The sequence below is a fragment of the Brachyistius frenatus genome, unplaced genomic scaffold (assembly GCF_029030835.1).
Source record: "Brachyistius frenatus isolate BFR_SWC_R1_liver_20210118 unplaced genomic scaffold, ASM2903083v1 Contig_92, whole genome shotgun sequence".
NCBI classification, from domain to species: domain Eukaryota; kingdom Metazoa; phylum Chordata; class Actinopteri; family Embiotocidae; genus Brachyistius; species Brachyistius frenatus.
The window spans coordinates 482,501-504,379 of NW_027210691.1; the positions used below are offsets into that span (position 1 = coordinate 482,501).

Below are 21,879 nucleotides of genomic sequence, written 5' to 3' on the forward strand. Positions count from 1 at the left end.
AGTGAAAAATTTAAAGGGATCTGAATACTTTCCGTACCCACTGTATATACACAGTGTATATATATATATATGTGTGTGTAAGGTAAAAAAAAATGTCATTCAGACCAACAGGCTTTAAATTCACTCTAAAACTGCTAATAATGTCCTTTAGTTTATTATTTTTTCCAACTTCTTGAGTCGGATGTTGGTTACTTGTGAACATATTATGTGTTATATCATATTTAATAGAATATTGTTACTACTTATTAATATATACACACAAATATAATATAAATGATTACCTCATTTTATTTGATCTCATCTGACATCTTTATATCTCTGCTATCTGATGAACTCAGGAATAAATCATCGATATGAATTGGACCGTATCCGACTCAGATTCATCTCCAGGTCTCTTTTTTTATTTTTTACATCTGACTCAATCAGAAAATCTGCAAACTAATTAGCTGCTCAGACCTTCCCCCCCGGTGGAGGCCGGAGAGGGACCATCACGGCCAAAAACACAGCCACCGGACGCTAATTATCTTCTTACAGACAAACATGAAGGCTCGAACTTTGCGCGTAAAAACACGAAATAACGTGTTTGTGTCGCGCTGAAAAAAAGACTCGACTGTAAGTTTGTCTTCTTCCTTTTATGAAGCGAACCGTCTCCACGACGGCTCATAAAACTGCTGCTTCTTTTTTTCTGTTTTCAGGCACAAATTCGGCGGACGAACAAGGAAACACGGTGAGTTTTACCGTTTACAGTTATTTGCTTGTTGATTAATATAAATAAAACGCACAGTATTCGTGTTTTAGAGCTTCTCATTGGAAAAACTTTATCCATTATTTGGATTATCTTTAATAACAATAAACTAATAGTTTTGAGTCCCTCGTCAGGCAGAAATGTCAAATATTTAGAGAATTGGTTGTTTTTCTGACTTTCAGACCAAATTAGACATTAAAAAAAAAAAAAGAGTCTCAGAATAACGGATCTAAAATTAGTTGAAGCTTTTCGTGGTTCTTCTTTCAAACTTTTAGTTTAATTTTACGTTCGCACACTTCGCCGTGCTGCTGTGACTTTTCTTTCCCTGCATTTGAAGCGTGGCGGCGTTCGGGGTCGCCTCCTCTTCCTGTTGTCAAAGGCACACTTCCTCTGACGGGAGAGGGGGGGTGGGGTGGGAACCGTGGGAGGTGTGGGGACGGGAAAGGAAGGAGCACACTTATCTCACCTCCAACGAACCCTTTGGTTCATTGTCATACAAGAGTGGGAGGAGGAGGAGGAAGGGGAGGAGGGGGTGATGGTGGCGTAGCACACTCGACAGGCAACTGAGACGAGTCAGGAACTTCAAAGAGTTCAATTATCTCGACTTCTGGTCCTCTGAAGTCGTCGCAGCGCAGATGTTAACCGTGTTATCATCTTTAAAGACACGCAAATGGACCTCCTCCTATTCCTTATTCCTTCTGCTCTTTCTCCTCTTCCTCCTCCTCTTCCTGCTCTCCCGGGCTGCAGCTCTACAGTGGTGTCGACGTGCTTTTTAACGGCCTCGTTCACACGACCCCTCCACATCAGTTCATCTCCACATGTTAACATCTGGTTTCCTCTAATCACATGTTTTCTGTCGGGTTTGATGACCCCCCCCCTCCACCACCACTAACCACCATCAGAATCACTGATCATTGATGGATTTAAATTAAAACCAGCGAAGGCGACGTCTCCTTCAGATCCTGAGATTTTAAAACAGCGGGAACATTTCCTGGAGAAAAACACAAGTTTGGCTCCGTAGTTATTTTCATTTTTAAAAGGAAACACTTTTAAAAAGTAAACAAACGTTGGTGCACAGTCAAAATATATTAAATACCCGTTGTTTTTTATTCTGGTTTTGTTTATTTATAATAGGAAACATGTATCTCAAAAAGATGAAAGATGTTTCTACCAGATTTGAGCTAATTTCCAGGACAGGAGAGGAAATAATAAAACACAACACAGAGTAGTTTTATATTTCTGATTGTGTCACTAATTGTAAAAAAAAAAAAGATAGCTCTGACAGCTGTCAATCAAACCCAGTCTGAACACCCAGGTGTCTCATTTGAGACTTAAATTTAAAGGTTTTCATCACTGCTGATTTCTGAGTGCAGAAGTAACTGGTAGAAAGGAGGTGAAAGGTCAGAGGTCACAGCAGCCTTTCTGTACTGGGCCGACGGGGTGAGTGCAGTTCTGCCTCGCGGCCACCAGGTGGAGGCATTCACCAGCTTCCTGAACGCCCGCCTTCTTCTTCACTGCTTCTCCAACATGTTTTACTTTCCTCCACCTTCATCACCTGCTCCTCCTCACTGATAATCAATCAACCAATCAAACTTTAATTAATTTCAGACTAGAAAATTAATGCTGAAACCAAATAAGTGAATTTAATAATAGTTTTTTTGTCAATTTGAAGTCAATAAGAGGAGCTATCATCTGTATATATTTTTCTCGTCTGTAAAAATGTTTTTCTTCATTGGTTAAAAAAACTAAAACCAAATCGATTGATCGTCGATCGGCTTCGTCTGTTCCACCGTAAACACAAAAAGAAAACATCGATTGAGTTGTCGTCACAACAAGCATTATTTACTGTCAGTGTGTGTGTGTGTGTGTGTGTGTGTGTGTGTGTGTGTGTGTGTGTGTGTGATGTGTGTAATGACTCTGCTCTCTGCTCTGACAGATTCCTGATGAGTTCGACAGAGGTGAGTGTGAACACGTTTCTCTTTTTACGTCCGTCACACACACACACACACACACACACACACACACACACACACACACACACACACACACACACACACACACACACACACACACACACACACTGAGGTCGTGTTGGATCGTGTGTGTGTGTCAGTGTTTGTTTGGATGATGGATCACTCCGGAGCCTCGATGGCACTGCCAACTGCTCTCTGTGTGTAGGCATATGTGTGTGTGTGTGTGTGTGTGTGTGTGTGTGTGTGTGTGTGTGTGTGTGTGTGTGTGTGTGTGTGTGTGTGTGTGTGTGTGTGTGTGTGTGTAAACCCTCCATATGCCCATGTCCCATCACTCATCCCTCCAAACTGCCTGTCCGACCCCCCAAAAGCACATTTACATTCCTGTTAAAAAGAGCTCCTCCATCAACCAACTGTCTCGTGATGTTTATAGACTGTTTCTAAAAGAGTTCGTAGCTTCAGGTCTGTAAAATGGTTCTGATCCAGAAGTGTCTTCAGCTGCAATACCAGCGAGTGCCACTAGAGGTCGGCTCCAAAAAGCCTCCGGCTCCATAGACTCCCATTCATCGTCAAATAATCCCTCATTAATTAGAAAATAAGCTTCAAAAAGACCTGTTTTTGGGGGCGTGTCTGTTGAAAGGACAAGTCACAGACCGTCTGTTCAGTAAAGATACGGAGCTTTAAGGAAGTTTTTTTAAATTGTTTATCAAAATTTTTCCTGCAATTTGACACCAAAAAAAACTCACTTTAAACTCAAATTAAGTCTTCAACCAGGAAACATAACTAAATCTTGACTGCCGTGCTTAAAAGGTGTTGTCATACAAATCAATGCAAAAAAAAAGCTTCCGTTTATTAAAAGTAAACAAAAATGTTCCTTAAATGAGTTTTTACGGGCTAAAAATAAGAAGGGAGTCGGTTAAATATTACAAAAACTTCTCGTCTGAGCACTTGAAATACTCCTTTAAATGAACATCAGCATTGAACCGGCTGTGAATGATGAAGAGGATGAGTGATGAAGAGGGTGAGTGATAAATCCTCCCATCAATCTGCTTGCCGTCTAAACGAACTCCGATCGCCTCTCACTACTAATAATCACTTCATCAATAGCTCCGTCTCCCAGAGGTCCAGGTCTGCCTCCTCCCGTCCCTCCCGCCCTCTCTCCGTCATGAAGCGCTCCCAGAGGTCCACTTTGTCCTCATCTGGCCGCAGAAAGTGTCCATCTCCGCGTCTGTAACTTTATTACCTCCTTTCTTTGTGTCTTTTCATCGTCCTCTCCGTCTGTCTTTGTCGTGTTGTTTATTTACAGCCAGAGGAAGGGTTGTTGGTTTTTTTTAGACTGGGGGCTTAAATTGGACAAAAAGTGAATGGAGTATGGTGCTGACAGACAGATAGGAGGGACGGATGGACGTGCAGATGGATGGGTGGATTGATTGATTCCTGAACAGAAGGTTCCCGGCGTGTTCCCACGGTCCGCGGGAACACTGAGATATTGACGAAGGGATTATTTGTAATTGACCGGCGATCAGAAATCGTTCAGCCGGAGAGTTGATGTGACGCTCACAGCTGTCCGTCACACCTTATAGACGGGTGAACACCTGTCTGGAAATATTCTGCCCAATCAACCGTCCTCTTTCCCCAAATACTCTATAGAGCACTAAATGTGGATTAATCCGCTGCTGAAAATAATCCCCCAGCAGATCCACGATTTCTTCCTGTTTGTTTGATTTAAAAAAAAAAAAAAAAAAATCCTGCATTCATTACTTCCACGAAATTGTTGAGTACAAGGTGAGAAGTTTGGAGGCTGTTTCTGTTGCCATGGCGCCACAGCTCAGTAGGTTTGCATGATCTTGAGTTTCAAAAGACGCAGCAACAGACGGGTGACTGAAACAAACTGACGAAGAGGGAAGAGGAGCGCACGGACTAAATACAGCAGGGAGAGAAGGACCACGAGGGACAGGAGCAGAAAAGAAGTCCGAAACCAGAACAGAACCTCAGAAGGTTCCCGGTAGAACTCGGTGTTGACAGTCTGACAACCAGCTAACAAACAGCCAGTGGTCACAACACACAACACGAGTTCTTCCTCATGAAGGTTGTGGCTTCTCAAACAGGCAACAGATGATGATTACATCACCGTTTGATGAGGACATCGTCACATATTGATCCTCTGAAAGGTGGTAAATGATATTAAATGATTTCCTGTTGACTCGCGCCCCGACCTCTCCCGTCGGCCCTCTCCAGAGCAACGAGGGCCAATCATGACCTCGGGGACCTCTCGGGGACACCGGGGACCTCTCAGGGACACCGGGGACCTCTCAGGGAAACGAGGCCAAATCATGGCTGATGGGTTTTAGGGACCGGGACTAAAAGTTCATGATCCCTGAGGGACATTAGAGGGATAATCTCTGCTCCTTCGTCTCCTCCACCTCCTCCTCATCCTCCTCCTGGTCTTAATTCCGTCCTTCTCAGTCCTCTCCTCCTTTTCATATTGTCACCATGTGTTCTGCTTCACCTCCTCCTCCTCCGGGAGCAGCAGAAGGTGAGCGAGGATGAATGGAGGTATGAATGGGTCTTGAGGGAAGTGTTTGGCTACAGACTCTGTTAGCGCGTGCCAAGTGGCGGTATTCGTGTGCGTGATGCAAAGGAGCGTTGGATACCATAGCAACCAGGAAATGAGACACCCCACCCCCCAACACACACACACACACACACACACACACACACACACACACACACACACACACACACACAGAGGATTGATGACATCTCTAATAGTGACCGGTGCTCTGTGTTTTGTAGCATCTTCAGCTCATGTTTTGTCATCGTCGTCAGCTGTTAAAATTGAGTTGAGCTGATTTTTAGCGAAACATGTACGGTTGTTGGCTCCGCCCAATGATTAGTTTCACCTGTCCCTCGTGGTCCTTTCCTCCCTGCTGTATTTAGTCCGTGCGCTCTTCTTCTTTCTTCGGCAGTTTGTGTCGCCGCATCTTTTCATACCACAGAAAGTGAACGTGGCTTCTGCGTCTGAAAAAAAAAGCCTTAAACTGCGATACCACCGAGCGCCACTAGAGGTCGGGCTCAGAGTCAATAAAATGGGTCCATCAGTTATCTCGGTGTTGTTAGCTAAAGTCACTCCTTCTTATTAGTTTTCTGGAGGTTCATCTGAAAATAACAGTTGTTTGCGGAATTTTTTTTCAAACAGATTTCTGATGACATGTACGCGTTTTTATTTTTTTATTTTCTCGACACGCCCAGAAGTCGTCTGATGTTCTGAGATAAAGAAACTAAAAAAAAAAACGGTTAAAAAAAACAGCCCAACAATTAAAAGCAGATTTAAACAAAACAGTGCAGCAATAAAACTAAACAAAGACGCGTTAAGGGAGAAGTCCTGCAGCTGAACTGCAGATCTGACGATGAATAGAGCGTTCGACGGAAGGATTAACGTGATTGACAGACGATGTGAAACTACTGTATGCAGCATGCAACGGACACCAATCACCTGGTAGCAGCTTCAAAGAGCACAAAAGAACACAAACATGAAAGTCCACAAATCACGTCTCTGTTTTCAGGCTGAATGTTGATACACGATTTATACCGCCGAGTTTTCCTGCGAAGTCGGCTAAATGTTTCTTTTGTAACACGAAGCCACGTGCGGGACATCACGGTCACTGTTATTAAAACAGAATATCTTCAAAGCAGCGTTTCTCGTTTTTATGCAGTATTTGCGGGAGCTTGAAATGTTTTGTGTAGATAAATAGGTAAATATATATATAAAAAAATTACAACTAAAGTATTTAGATCACTATCAAAGAAAGGGATTACATATTTATGTAGTGCTTAAAAAAAACAAATCTTTTCAATCCACCGATAGCTGTCACCTGACTGCACCACAGGCCTGTCAATCAAACAGACACGCCCCCAAAAACAGGTCTTCTTGAATCTTCTTTTCTAATGAATGAGGGATTATTTTCAGATGGACCTCCAGAAAACTAATAAGAAGGAGTGACTTTAGCTAACAACACCGAGATAACTGATGGACACATTTTATTCACTTTGGATTTGATGAGAGAAGTTGAATGGGAGTCTATGGAGCCGGAGGCTTTCTGGAGCCGACCTCTAGTGGCACTCGCTGGTATTGCAGCTTTAAGGCAATTTGGAATCGGGTTCAAGTTTTCAGAAAGGAATTAATGTGGTGGTGCTGATTACATCCATGAAGGCCCAGATCTGACATCCTGCTGCTCTAACATTAAAACACACTCTCTCCTTCTCCCCAGACACACACACACACACACACACACACACACACACACACACACACACACACACACACACACACACACACACACACACACACACACACACACACACACACACACACACACACACACACTCACACACACACACACACACACACACACACACACACACACTCAGGTCCAAACATTAAAGAGGCCAGCCCACGCTGCCGTTTGTCACCCGCACAAAAAAACAACCGATTGACGTAGGAGGAGGAGGAGGAGGAGGTGTTGCTGTGCAGCAGATGCCGGGCCTGACCGCGGCTTTTGTTTAGGACGGAGGCCCCTCCATCCATCTATCCATCCATCACTCCACACCTCCCTCCTTTAACTTCATCCCTCCTTTCCTCCAACCTTTCTCCTTTCCTTCATTGTTTCTCTTCTTTTTTTTTTTCCTGTTTCTCATTTTCTTCTTTTTTACTTTCCATCATTTCTTCATCTCACGTTGCTCATCCCTGCTGTCTCACCTCTTTAATTACTTCCTCCTCCTTCTCCTCCTCCTCCTCTCTGCACTGTGTTAACTGTCTCTTCCCGCTTTCATCTTTTCTCTCATTATTTTTTTGCTCGGCCGCTCCCTCGTTCATTCCTCATCTCTCCATTCTTAACTGGCCGTTGTCATCTTGTTTTCCTCTCCGTCCTCCTCTCCCCCACCCCTTTTATTTTTACATTTTATTTGGAAGTGGAATATTTTCCCACATTCAGGCTCATTTTTTTTTTTTTTTTTATTTTTAGATTTTTTTTATACACTTTATTAATCCCCGAGGGGAAATGTCTTCACTACAGCAGGGGGGCTCTCAGGGGGGAGATCCTGCAGCAGGCTGCCACGACCGCGGCGCCAGGTAACCTGACCTGAAGTGCATGTTTTTGGATGTGACATGTGACAGAACATACAAATTGAAATATTTTCCTTGACCTTCATTAAGCTAGTTAAATGGTTTCCAGTCAGTTTAATGATTGTTAGTCATTAGTTTGAAAATTGCAGCTTGAAATCACTGATCTCATGTTGGGATTTCACCACAGCTGCAGGAAAAATTTCAACCTGATCAAATTAATTGGACCTTTTGTTTTTCTTTTTTTTCTTTTTTTTAGCTTGGAACCTAAAGTACATCATTAAAAAGTTGTTTGTTTTATGTATAACAGCAACGACTCATTAGATCCAGAACGAGCATTGAGGAAGTTTGGTGCCAGCAACCAATTTTCCACCTCACAACTCCCAACAGCAATTTTACTGTGAACACAACTTCTTCTTTTTTTGTCAAAGCAAAATTTAACCTGTTTCTGCTCTATTATTTCTATTGATGAGAATATCTTCCCCTCATTCCCTTCTCTTCTCGACTATAAATCTGATGAGTCGTAACACTTTTATACAATTCAGCCAACGGACACTGAACAGCCCCGTTGTTAATTATAAAAGAAGATTCAAGAAGACCTGTGTTTGGGGGCGTGTCTGTTTGATTGACAGGCCTGTGGTGCAGTCAGGTTACAGCTATCGGTGGGCGGGACGTAGTATCGTCAGGTTTCCGATCAGATCGGTCAGATCCACCGCTGGCTCCTCCCCCAGCTCGTCCAAATATGGTCACTTCCTGCTCCAAACCGCTCCGAACTAGAAAGATGGTGACGGACAGAATCTGAACTGGAGGATTCATAACGTTCACAAACCAACGATGACATCACTGATGGATGATGCTTGATTGGCTTCCCTTTGCAGACTACGTCTCTTTTTATATGTACAGCGTAAAGCTTGGTGCGTGCACCGTTCCTGTAGTTACCTTTTGTGGCCAGAGAGGCCGCTGTATCCTCTGCTCAGCAAATGTCCGATATTTTTTGCAGCGTGTGCAATGAAAAGAAACTTGCTGTGCCTGACATTCGTTTTCACCTCCCAAAAGTAGCTGGTGTGTGTCGGGTCGGGCCTTTTATTTGGCTGCAAGTGTTTCCAGCTGTAATCAACATCCCATTAAATTACCAGCTCTGCACATCGCAGCAGCCAAAGTACGACATGAATGCAGCCAGATCGGCCCAGATTGGCTCAGATCGGCCCAGATCGGCCCGGATCGGCCCACCCAGGCCGGCTCCGAGGAAAACAGCCGCGATCTGACAGCCCAGCGGAGACGAGGCCTCCCACACAAAGAGCTGACATTGACAATGAAAGGAAGACCGTTAGAAGATGAAAGGTAGCGCAACGAGTAAGGAGGAGAAAGAGGAGGCGGCTTCTCGTCCATCCACGCTCGCAGAATATCATCAGGACGAAAAACACGTGACGGACAGGAATCTCAGTTATCCGACAGTCAAACAGCCGCCGGCTGCAGCTTTAACTCCTTAAAGGATGAATGTTAATATAAAGCTTGTTGAAATATCAGGTCAGTTTGATGAAATGACGCTTTAAAGTTTTGGTCTTTAATGAACAACACTACAACGGAGTATTTGGGCGACATTAAGGAACACAAAAGTAAGAGGAGAACTTTTTAACAATTTTACTACCGAGGAACATGTCAAAATATCGAGAAGAAAAGTCGAATACTGCAGAGCGAATTTCGAATCGTAGAGTTTTGCTTGAATTTCCCTAATTTCCACTTTGTTCACGAAATAAAATGTTCATTTAATTTACAACTTTTCCACTTTATTGTCAAAAAGTCTTTCCTCTAATTTACTTTTATTTTCAAAGTGACAACACAGACAAAATACCTTTTATTCAAAGGCAGCTCAGACTTTCCTGTAAAAGCATTTGTACCATTAAAAAAAACAAAAAAACTGGAGATATGAGTTCACAGAGGAGTCAGAAACATGTCAAATATTTGTGTTTGAGGCAGTTTCCTGAACACATTTATAGATGTTCTTTTTTTACCGGATACGAGCGAATATCTGAACTGAAGTCCAACAAACCGTTTGAGATGTTTTCGGTTTGACAGAATTTCTCCTGAAACTCCCGAAACGTCAACATGAACGTCGACGTCCTCCCGACTGGCAGGGTGACAAATCTTCCTCCTCCTCTTCATCCTTTTCCTGTCATCCTCCGTTCAGCCACCCTGAAGCATCACTTCCACTCCCCGCCCCCCCACCTCCCCTGTCACCTCCGTCACCTCCTTTCCATCACCCATCCTCTACCATTAACATGATAAAAGCCTGCATTAATCCCCCCCCCTCTCCCCCTCCCCCATGGAAGAAGGCATACTGTCGGGGCTGACATCATAGGAATACACACACACACACACACACACACACACACACACTCTCTCCTGCTATTATGGGGTGTTTGGAGGGGTTCCCAGGGGAGTGGTTACTCAATAGCGTCGCTTACAGTCTCGTGCTGTGTGTGTGTGTGTGTGTGTGTGTGTGTGTGTGTGTGGGTTAAACATCCTCTTCCACAGCGCATGTTATCACCCCACTTCATTTCATTACAGACAGACACACACATACACACACACACACACACACACACAGAGAGACACACACACACACACAGAGACACACACACACTGCATCTGTTTGTTTGTTCGGTGTGTTTGCAGCAGCTGATCGTCGAAATCATCGAAAGCAGAAAATCAGCTCAAAAAACGTACGAAGAAAAAGCCGAGCGCTCGTTTTTTGCCGTTTTGTCTGAACAAACGCTTTTAAAACCTGAAAACATTTACAAAGATTAAACTTTGAAGATCAACTCGAACTGAGAAAGCTGAATGTTTCAGAGCTGCACGTTTTGGTCTTTCTGTTGACTTTATTTCAGAGCTGCGATGATTAGTCGACCAATTGATCAACAGAAAATACATTTTCATAAACCAAGAATTGATTTTGTTTTTTGAGCAAAAATGTGAAATATTTGAGACTTTTCTGAGTCTTTGTTGGAGATTTTGGACTTTTGGATCAGATGAGATTAAACAAGATGTTTAGTCGAAGTCCAAGCAATCAGTTTATGTGATAATAAAACGGATTAACTAACTAACTAACTAACAACCCTCCCCCTCCCCCCCCCAGTTCCCCCCCCCCCACTTATTTACCACACATACGTGTACATAGTGTGAAACGCCCACTCAGCGCGTATTCGCGGCAGATGGCTTCTGCTTCCTGCTTCAGCACGCTGCAATGCACTCTGGGGGATCGAGTCCCCCGGGAGCAGAGCGTTCAGCGTGTGTTCGGGTGTTTCTCGTTATTGTTCTCCTATTTGCCGTAATGAGCCCGCGGCCCCCTGGGAAACCAAGTCTTTATTATTATTGGTCATTAGCAACGTTGACAGCTGGAGGCAGCTTATCAGCGGCGGCGTCAGCAGGCCCGTCTCATTGATCAGTGTGGAGGCTGCGGGTCATGTGACATCACTGATCACCGATCGGATCGGCTCCGTTTCCTTCCAGGAGGAAGTAAAACAAACTTCCGGCACGTCGATGTGCAGCAAAAACGGGGAAGTCCGGATGTTGTTTCTATGACTACAGACAGCTCGTCTTATTGTGTTAAAACACTTTGAAGGGTTTTACTTTTTGTAGAGACGATTCGACTCTTTCGAGAGTTTTTCTTCACGTCGTCTGAACTTATTTTTCTCTCCTTTCTTTGTTTTAGACCCTCCAGGCGTCCAACAGTTAAAAAGAACCTTCAAATACTTCCAGGACTACAGACAGGTGAGTCGAATCATCCCCAGCTGGGATGCTTTTACCTGCTTTTCTGTCAATTAACGTGACCGCTGGTAACGAGAACATTGGTGATGTCACCGTGGACCTGAAACTGGAGCAGAGAAACATCAGAATTTCTGTAAAATTTTGGGAATACAGAAAATCTTCAACACGCCCGCTAACGGCCGAGTGTTCCTGAGCCCATGCATTGATTTCCACCACAGAATCGGGGCTAGATTTTTTTTTGCCCAGCTGTGGAAATGGTCAACAGAGACCCTTGAAACATTTCAGAAAGTCTACGGCGACGAGCCGGGCAAGCTGTTTCTGAGTGACTTTCACGTTTCAAAGAGGGGCGGAGCTTCACTGTCTGAGCCCTGAAGAAGGCGCATCAGGTCAGGAGACGCCAGGTTTTCTTTGACGTTGGCGGAGGTTGTGTCACTGTGAATTTGTCCCCCGGAGTCAGACCGTCAACACAGAGTTCTACTGGGACCTTCTGAGGCGTCGGAGGGGGAAACATTCGCTGCTGACAATCTGAACTGTGGCGCCATGGCAACAAGGTTCTCCAACACGACAACACGCCCTTTTTGTACCCCAAAATCTGATGCAAGCGACGAGACTGAAAACCAATATTGGATGGCTGTGATCTTTGGGCCTCTGGTGGCACTGCTTTAAAAGAAACAGCCATGATTCTGTGGTGGAAATCACTGCATGGGCTCAGGAACACTCAGGTTGTCGTTCTTATTCATGTGAATGTTGCAGGTTTTCTGTTTTAAGTCAAACTTTCCGTCCACACAGTCGTTCTCTTACTGTTCCGCTCCTCGGTTTCACTTTCACTCCGTTTCGCTGATAGAAAAAACTGATTCACAGGAAAAAAACCAGGATATCCCGGCTTCCTGTTTGTTTTGTGTTTTTTCCACGGCTGTCCTCGGGAGGTTCCTGGCTGGTTTTTCCTACGTTCAAACTTCCTTGTCTGACTCTGGATGCTGTTTGTGGTGTTAAAAAAAAAAAGCTTTGATTTCTGAACAGTGACCTGATGTTTGTTTGTGTTGTTGTTGTTGTTTACAGATGATCATCGAGCCCACCAGCCCGAAGCTGCTGCCCGACCCTCTGAAGGAGCCGTACTACCAGCCGCCCTACACCCTGGTCCTGGAGCTCACCGACGTCCTGCTGCACCCGGAGTGGTCGGTACGTGTCCGCGCTCTCCTTTCTCCTCCTGTCAATCAAAAGTGTCGTAAAACATCGCCGGGGGAGGGGGGGGGGTATTGTTAAAAAAAATTAAAACGGAGGTAACTCGGCACCTTTTCAGACAGCAGGTAGAGACGTAGAGGTTTTTTTTTTTTAAAGCCCTACCTGATAAAGGAATACATATGTAATCACTTCCTTTGATAATAATCATGCTTCACATCACAGAAATATTTATATTTTATTTATTTATTGAACTTGGAGAACCATCCGGCTAAAAGTTACAAAAATAAATCCTAAAAGGTCCTAAAAGCTGCGTATGTTTCCAGAACAGACCGTCTATGACTGGAATATAGAAACAAGGACGACATCAGCTGTCAAAATAAGAGCTTTAGATGCTGTTTAATTCATGTTCATTCAACACATAGACCTGCTGGATGAAACAAACAAAGAGACGTCTCTGACAACTGGACGTGTGGAGAAAACTCATTTAACATCCAGTAATATGGAATCACTTCCTTTGATCACAAACATTTCATTAGGTCATTTTATTTTGAAGGCCAGACTTCCCACATTTTTTTGGATGAATTGGTGTTAATTACTGTTATGAAGGTTTTGTAGGGGAGCTGGAGGGACACGGCCCTTTAAGGGCAAACAGAGGAAAACAGGTAACAGTTAAAAAGAGGATGAATGGTTTCATGGAGCAGGTGGAAGATGTGTTGGAGGTGTGTCCCGCCACCCCCGTCCTCCCTCCCCCCCACCACCACCACCACCTTTTCACACACACACACACACACACACACACACACACACACACACACACACACACACACACACACACACACACACACACACACACACACACACTGCTCACCTGACAGGTGCACAGCAGCCGTAACTCGACACCTGCTGCTTGTTAAAGCAAACAAACACACCTGTAACCACACACACACCTTCACCTGCCTCACCACTTCATCTTGTGTCGCACACACACACTTTTATCCTTCATTACCTAATCGCCCCCACAGCGTGTTTCAATACACAGCTTTCTTTCCTCTTTGTCCCCACTGTTAACCCTTCGACCACACACACACACACACACACACACACACACACACACACACACACACACACACACACACACACACACACACACACACACACACACACACACACACACACACTCATACAAACATTAACTGCCTTAACTGTCAGCAGCATTTTATATCTGTAATCACAGCTGCAGATTATCAGAAAGTCCTGAACACAATGAGAGAGAAGCCTTCGCTGTCTGAGACACAAACACAAACACACTTCAGGATAACACACACATTGTGAAATCACAGACTGTTTATAAAAGAGTTCGTAGCTTCAGGTCTGTAACATGGTTCTGATCCAGAAGTGTCTTCAGCTGCAATACCAGCGAGTGCCACTAGAGGTCGGCTCCAAAAAGCCTCCGGCTCCATAGACTCCCATTCAACTTCTCTCATCAAATCCAAAGTGAATAAAATGTGTCCATCAGTTATCTCGGTGTTGTTAGCTAAAGTCACTCCTTCTTCTTAGTTTTCTGGAGGTCCATCTGAAAATAATCCCTCATTCATTAGAAAAGAAGATTCAAGAAGACCTGTTTTTGGGGGCGTGTCTGTTTGATTGACAGGCCTGTGGTGCAGTCAGGTTACAGCTATCGGTGGGCGGGACGTAGTATCGTCAGATTTCCGGTCAGATCCACCGCTGGCTCCTCCCCCAGCTCGTCCAAATATGGTCACTTCCTGCTTCAAACCGCTCCGAACTATCAAAGATGGTGACGGACAGAATCTGAACTGGAGGATTCATAACGTTCACAAACCAACGATGACATCACTGATGACGTCGCTGCTGGTTGATGACATCACTGCTGGTTGATGCTTGCACACACACACACACACACACGTACGTTGTTCAGTCTCCGTCTGTGTTTCCAGCTGTCAACAGGTTGGCGCTTTAAGAAACGTCCCGGCATCGACTACCTGTTCCAGCAGCTGGCACCGCTCTACGAGATCGTCGTCTTCACGGCAGAGACGGGCATGGTGAGTATGACTCACACACACACACACACACACACACACACACACACACACACACACACACACACACACACACACACACACACACACACACACACACACACACACACACACACACACACACACACACACACACACACACACACACACACACACACACACACACACACACACACACACACACACAGGGCTTTACAGGCTGCATCAGATAAAATTTAAAAAAAAAAAGTTAGATCTGTCCGTCAGTTTGGACTAAAAACAAGTCGTCGATGTTCCCTGAAGAAACTCTTTTCTCTCCTTCGACGTGTAAACACAGTCGGCTCTCAGCTCCGTTTGTGTGTGAGGTGTGTCGACGTGTTTACAGTCGTCTGCAGACCACAAACAAACAAACAAACAAACAAACAAACAAACAAACAAACAGAGACAGACAGTCGACCTCCTGCAGCTCAAAGCCGACAATATTTTCATTGAATAATCTCCAGATTAATAATCTTCATCTACACTTGATAAAATATATAATGTTTGTGTGTGTGTGTGTGTGTGTGTGTTTGTGTTTGTGTGTGTTTATGTGTGTGCGCAGACGGCGTATCCTTTGATCGACAGCATCGACCCGCAGGGTTTTGTCATGTATCGTCTCTTCAGGGACGCAACACACTATATGGAGGGGCATCACGTGTGTGTGTGTGTGTGTGTGTGTGTGTGTGTGTGTGTATGTGTGTGTGTGTGTGTGTGTGTGTGTGTGTGTGTGTGTGTGTGTGTGTGTGTGTGTTATTTTGTTATTAAAAGAAAATTTAAATATGAATTATAAAATACAAATAGAGATGATTAAAAATGTAAATTACAAAACAGGAATAAAGATTTATTCATTCACATATATAAACATTTTTATTGCTGATTTTACTGCTTCAAACAGATTTATTTTTATTGTTTATATACTGTAAATACATGATACTGTATTTCTACATATATAAAGAGAAATATAGATTTAAACAGAAAAGTATGAAATAATCCAATAGAAGTCTGTTCATCCTGATTATTTTCAAAATAAGAGTTCATTTTAAGTAACATAAATTTGAGGAACATTTGTTCGACTCTTATTTTGATAAAAACGATGAAGTTACATTTCGTAATGATTTGAAATTTCAACGCATTTCGATTGTCACGTTTATAACTGTACAGACTTTGAACATGTGTTGACTGACAGGAAGTTGCGCTCTCTTCGGGAGGAAGTGAAACTGTGTTTACAAAATAAAACTCCTCGAGAAGTTTGTTTCTTTCAGATTAACAGACTTGTTTGTTTGTGAGAAACTTGATGAAACACCTGAACGCTGTTACAACTGTGTCTGCTCTCCATTGCTGCCTTCTGCTGCCATCGATTCTTCCTCCTCCTCGTCACAATAGACCACCCCCCTCTTCCTCCTACTCCTCCTCCTCCTCCTCCCTCTCAGGCCTCATTAACCTTCTGCCTACTCTCTCCCCTCTTCCTCTTATCTCACCTCCTTTTCACCCTCCTTCCTCCCTTCCTTCCTCTCCTCTCTGCTTTCTTCCTCCCTCTTCCCCCTCCTCCTCTTCCCCCTCCTCCTCTTCCCCCTCCTCCTCCTCCTTCTGTCTCCCTCCAACTGTCATATCTCTCTCTCTCTCCCTCTGCCTGTTTTATTGAGGATCATTCTGGAGTGTCATAAGGAAGCTGGTTAACCTACTTCCCAGAAAGAAGACACACTTTATGTCCACATATCGTCTCGTCTCCATGACGCGCTGCAGCAGATGCTCAGGGAGAGTTATTAATGCTCCGTATGTTGAGGGGAGAGTTATTAATGCTGCACATGTTGAGGGGAGAGTTATTAATGCTGCACATGTTGAGGGGAGAGTTATTAATGCTCCGTATGTTGAGGGGAGAGTTATTAATGCTGCACATGTTGAGGGGAGAGTTATTAATGCTCCGTATGTTGAGGGGAGAGTTATTAATGCTGCACATGTTGAGGGGAGAGTTATTAATGCTGCACATGTCCGGAGAAAGTTATTAAACCTCCCGTGAAAAGGGAAAATCCTCGTTAAACCGTGGCTGTGCTTTTTCTGCCGGCGACGATAATAATCCCCGAAAAACACACCTTAAAGCTTTAAAAAAAAATAAACGTAAAACTCACGACATGTTCTACATATCTGATTACTTTGAAGATAAAGGAAAGAAATGTCAGGATAGAAATTGGAGAGTTTGCACACTTACATATGAAATAAATCACCCCGACTCCAGTATATACACTTATATATTTAATATATACTTTTGATTGACAGTTTCTACCTCAGGATGAGCTTTTAAAGGTCTAATTTAACCAGATTATTTAAAGCTCCAACCTTTAAAAAAAAAAAAAAAACCGTCTGAAGTTGCTGGGCGTGGCCGCCTGATCTCCGACAGTCGAACATAATCTGGAGTCTTCAACAACAACAACAACAACATTGTTCGGTGTCATAACGACAGAGCATATTGAGCTACCAGCTGCTTTATTCTCCAGCGTCTGATATCACTTCAGAAATATTAGAAAATAACGCCGCAGACGACGTGACTCCTCGTTAGCCCTCCGTGTCGCTCGGCCTCCTCTAAAACCTGCAGCTATTGTTCGCTGGCCTGCATCTGAGCGTGGATCAGACATCTTATTGTTTGTTGTTGAGCAGCCGGGATAAGAAAGAAAAAACACAACAGTTGGATTAACTGTCCTCCTTCAAACTCTTTTATTTTAAATTTTTTTATTTAAGCCTGATGTTTCATTTTTTTTTACATGTAAAAACTGGAGAAACTCAAGAAACAATGAGACGATGACACAAAACCAAACAGCTTTTTTTTTCCTCTAATAAGTTTAATTAATTTTTTAAAGAGAGAATCTGTTTTTATTTGAAGCTTTACTTATTTGAAGAGTAAATAGTTCATAGCCTGTTCTTAAATCAGTTTATTCTGCAGCTGTGCATGCAGATTCTTTTAAAGTTGCCCCCCCACCCCACCCAAAAAAACAAAAAAAACCCTCTTGAAAACATTCAGCTGTCCAGCAGTTAAACCTGAGAGGGCGTTAAAAAAAATAAAAATAAAAAAAAGTGTGTTTTGAGCGGCGATGTTGAGCCGAGCTGAAGTGAAACGCCGTGACGCGTCCGGCTGTGGTTTCCCCGGCTGGACGTCGACGCGGCGTCTGCTCCGCGCAGCAGCGGACGTTCCTCACAGCAGTAGATGTCATTTCTATTTTCTAATCTCCACGCGGAGGCGGGCGGCCGCAGATGGCTCCTGCCAATAACATCACACGGCACGTTTTGACGAGCCGCATTTCTTCATACAAAGAGAGCGAGAGACGAGAAGAAGTGCGGCGCGCTGGAAGTTGTCGGGCCGCGACCTTTCGTGTGTGTGTGTGTGTGTGTGTGTGTGTGTGTGTGTGTGTGTGTGTGTGTGTGTGTGTGTGTGTGTGTGTGTGTGTGTGTGTGTGTGTGTGTGTGTGTGTGTGACTGCCGGGCCAACACTCCAACTGTTGGATTTTTGTCATTTATCATAAGAACAAACATAAACTATTGCGTAATAAGCAGCCGCCCACTTTATTCAGTCGTTTGCAAAATTTTAGGAATCATATTCTGATGAGAATTTAAAGCAACAAGATGTGTGAAGTTTGCAGACTAAAATTAACACACACACACACACACACACACACACACACACACACACACACACACACACACACACTCTCTCTCTCTCTCTCTCTCTCTCTCTCTCTCTCTCTCTCTCCCTCTGAAGGAAAACAGATGTCTTTTATTCATTGGCTGTGAGGAGGATGGACGGATGTGTCCGCTGGGGTTTACACGACTAGCACAAATATATATACACACAAACAAACACAAACAAATAGCCACCTCAGCAGCAGTTTTTGGGGGGCTGGGCACCAGATGAGCCGGGTGATGGAGACAACAAGCAGCGTCTCTCTCCATCTGTCACACACACACACACACACACACACACACACACACACACACACACACACACACACACACACACACACACACACACACACACACACACACACTTAGGGACCAGCTGCGGCTGCCAGAGAAGTGTGTGTGTGTGTGTGTGTGTGTGTGTGTGTGTGTGTGTGTGTGTGTGTGTGTGTGTGTGTGTGTGTGTGTGTGTGTGTGTGTGTGTGTCTCTTTTAATCTCTTTTGAATATTAAGTATCATCAAGATAATAAAGTTCCTTATTTGATCAGGCCATGAAAAAGTCAACAGCGTCCCACAGCTTATGGTGTGTGTGTGTGTATATATATATATATATGAAGTCTCTAGCCTCTGAAAGGTCTGCGTGTCTCCGTGTCTTCCAGGACGTGTCGTGTCTGAACCGGGACACCAGTAAGGTGATCGTGGTGGACTGTAAGCGGGAGGCGTTCAGCCTGCAGCCGTTCAACGGCATGGCTCTAAAGAAGTGGGACGGAAACTCCGAGGACCGGACGCTCTACGACCTCGCCAACTTCCTGAAGAGTAAGACGCAGAGCCGTTCGGCGTGCAAATATCTTGTTCAGTTCAGAGATAAAAAAGTAAAAAAAATTAAAAGTAAATCATTAAAAAGACAGTCGAGTGAAGTACTCAACTTCAACACTTTTATGCGCCCAACTGAACTTCTTCAATATTATTCTAGGATCGAAAAAAGTTGTTTCATTTGGTACTAGATTGCAACACCTCATCTACGTCCAAACCTCAGACGGGATATAAAAGAGTTCGTAGCTTCCAGGTCTGTAAAATGGTTCTGATCCAGAAGTGTCTTCAGCTGCAATACCAGCGAGTGCCACTAGAGGTCGGCTCCAAAAAGCCTCCGGCTCCATAGACTCCCATTCAACTTCTCTCATCAAACCCAAAGTGAATAAAATGTGTCCAGTGTACACCGACAGAGTGCCAGCTGACGGTAAAATTTAGTTACGCAAACAAGCGTCACATTAGCTTCGTTTTTTGGGGGTTTTTTTTTACGAAAACTACATTCATGCAGTAAAAAATAAAAGCTCTGATTTCATTTTGGAAATCTGCCCTGAGGTCCTCCTAATATGAGACATTTAAAATAAATCAGTATACGACGTGTTAATCTACGGCAGCAGCAGAGTTTTATTGTTGCTATGGGGACTGCCAGGTGGGCGGAGCTCCTCGTGATTAAAGCTTAATTTTAAGCTTTTTGTTTGGCGGCTCACAAAAATGCGCCGAGTCACGGTGGCCGCCAGCCGCTCGTATTCTCAGTGTGCGGTTGTTGTTTTTTGTTTTTTATTATTTCTGTGAAGTCAAGAAAAACACACGAACAGCTGATCAGATCCAGATTATATCCATCTGCAGTGAAACCAGATGTGGCTTCAGGTTGTTGTTTTTTACGGGACGATCCTGTGGTCGGGGATCCGGAGCTCTTAACATCTGAATTCCTAAAGAAAACATTTTTCTCCGGCAGTAATGTTGCGTCAAAGCTTTTTAACGTCGGGCCCTAAACAGAGTTACGACTGAAAGCTCGCGCTTTCGTCGTCACGACGATGCTCTCGGGAATTATGATTGTCATCATCTTACTGTTGGTCTGGTTTTTTTCCTCAATCTCTTTTCTTTTCTTATTTTTTTATATATTCTGTGTTCAATTTGAAGTCGTCGATTTAATTTGACTTTGAAAACCTGAACCTGTTTTGAATATAAAACCTGTTCATGCGTCAGTCGCTCCAGGAAATCCTTTTTTTTTTTTTTAATTGCTGTGATTTTTACTCAGAAAAACTTCGTCATCAGAATTTGTGCTGAAAATATTAACGACAAAAAGTAAAAACTCACTTTATTAACACAAATAACTCAATCAGAACGTCTCTGATCCTGTTTTTCATCAGCAAATAAAACTCCAAAAACAGGAAGTGATGCGGTTTGAGGAAAATTATCGAATTAAATGGGTGTTTTTTTTTCTCAAGCTGTAATTTTTTTCAAATTCACGCAGAAAAACGGACTGTAAAATTACATCACACTTTTTGATCGCAACCGTCACAAAAAACCCTGATGTGTTGAGGAAGACTGCTGTCGTCTCACCTCCTCTTCCTCTTCTTCGTCTCCCCGGCAGCCATCGCTCTGAGCGGGGTGGACGACGTCCGCTCGGTGCTGGAGAACTACGCTCTGGAGGACGACCCCATCGACGCCTTCAAGCGCAGGCAGGCTCAGCTGGCGCAGGTAGGAGGAGGAATCAAACGCACCTGACGGGGGAGGGGAGGGGGGGGGCTCGGCTGGTTCTGGCCGGCTGGTTCTGTTTTGACCCGGTGTTTCCGTCCGCCGTCAGGAGGAGGAGCAGCGGCTGGCCGAGCTCTCCCAGCAGAAGAAACAGGGACTCTCCCTCGGCTCCATCACCTCGCGGTTCTGGCGCTCCAAGCAGCAGTGAGCCCCGCCCCCCCTCACACTTCCACCAATCGCAGCCCGGCTCTCCACCAGCGTTGAGGTGAGGCGAGGGGGAGGAGGGGGGAGACCTGTGTCCCACGTAAGCGGAGCGGTCTCGGCGGGCGGGTCGGCCGCGCCGGAAACAGAGCGAGGACGCTCGGCCGGCTCTGCACCAATGAGAGAGACGCTTCCTGGTTTTGTGGAGGCGGGGCTTCGGTGGCCCCCTCCCTCGGCCATCTCGGTGTCACCTGATGCGTTTCAAGCTGCCGATTGGTTAAAAAAACAAAATAAAAAACAAGCAGAGGGGATCCGGGTCAGTTTAGACTCTTGTTGTTGGTGGTTGGAGGCCGATCTGGGACCAGCGCCGCTATCGCCACTCCGGCTCTGGTCCGGCCCGCCGCTCACAGGACCTGACCCGAGATCAGCGGCGCTCCGCCTTCGGACGTTTACTTCATTTCCTGTTCCTCTGTGCGTCTCGGACTGTGCTGCTGACGGGCTGCTGGAGGCCACGCCCCCATTGTGAATGTTGTTTATGACTTAAAAAATAATAATAAACAGTCGGTAGATTTCAGGAGAGTTTGTCGAGTATGTCTGAGCGCCCGGCGTGATGAAGACTCGGGACGGCAGCTGAGCCGCTGGTGC

At 44.5% G+C, this 21,879-nt stretch overlaps 1 protein-coding gene across 1 annotated transcript in view; it reads left to right on the forward strand.

Annotated features, from left to right (window-relative positions):
* Positions 1-21,806, forward strand: part of timm50 (translocase of inner mitochondrial membrane 50 homolog (S. cerevisiae)) — a 26,771-nt gene extending 4,965 nt beyond the window's left edge. The window contains exons 3-11 of the mRNA XM_069710527.1: positions 696-727; positions 2,682-2,703; positions 11,550-11,608; positions 12,665-12,784; positions 14,743-14,847; positions 15,425-15,523; positions 19,188-19,344; positions 20,930-21,036; positions 21,143-21,806. Of these exons, the coding sequence (XP_069566628.1) occupies positions 696-727; positions 2,682-2,703; positions 11,550-11,608; positions 12,665-12,784; positions 14,743-14,847; positions 15,425-15,523; positions 19,188-19,344; positions 20,930-21,036; positions 21,143-21,241 (800 nt within the window). The 3' untranslated portion in view covers positions 21,242-21,806. The remainder of the gene's footprint in view (positions 1-695; positions 728-2,681; positions 2,704-11,549; positions 11,609-12,664; positions 12,785-14,742; positions 14,848-15,424; positions 15,524-19,187; positions 19,345-20,929; positions 21,037-21,142) is intronic.
* Positions 21,807-21,879: the final 73 nt, after the last annotated feature.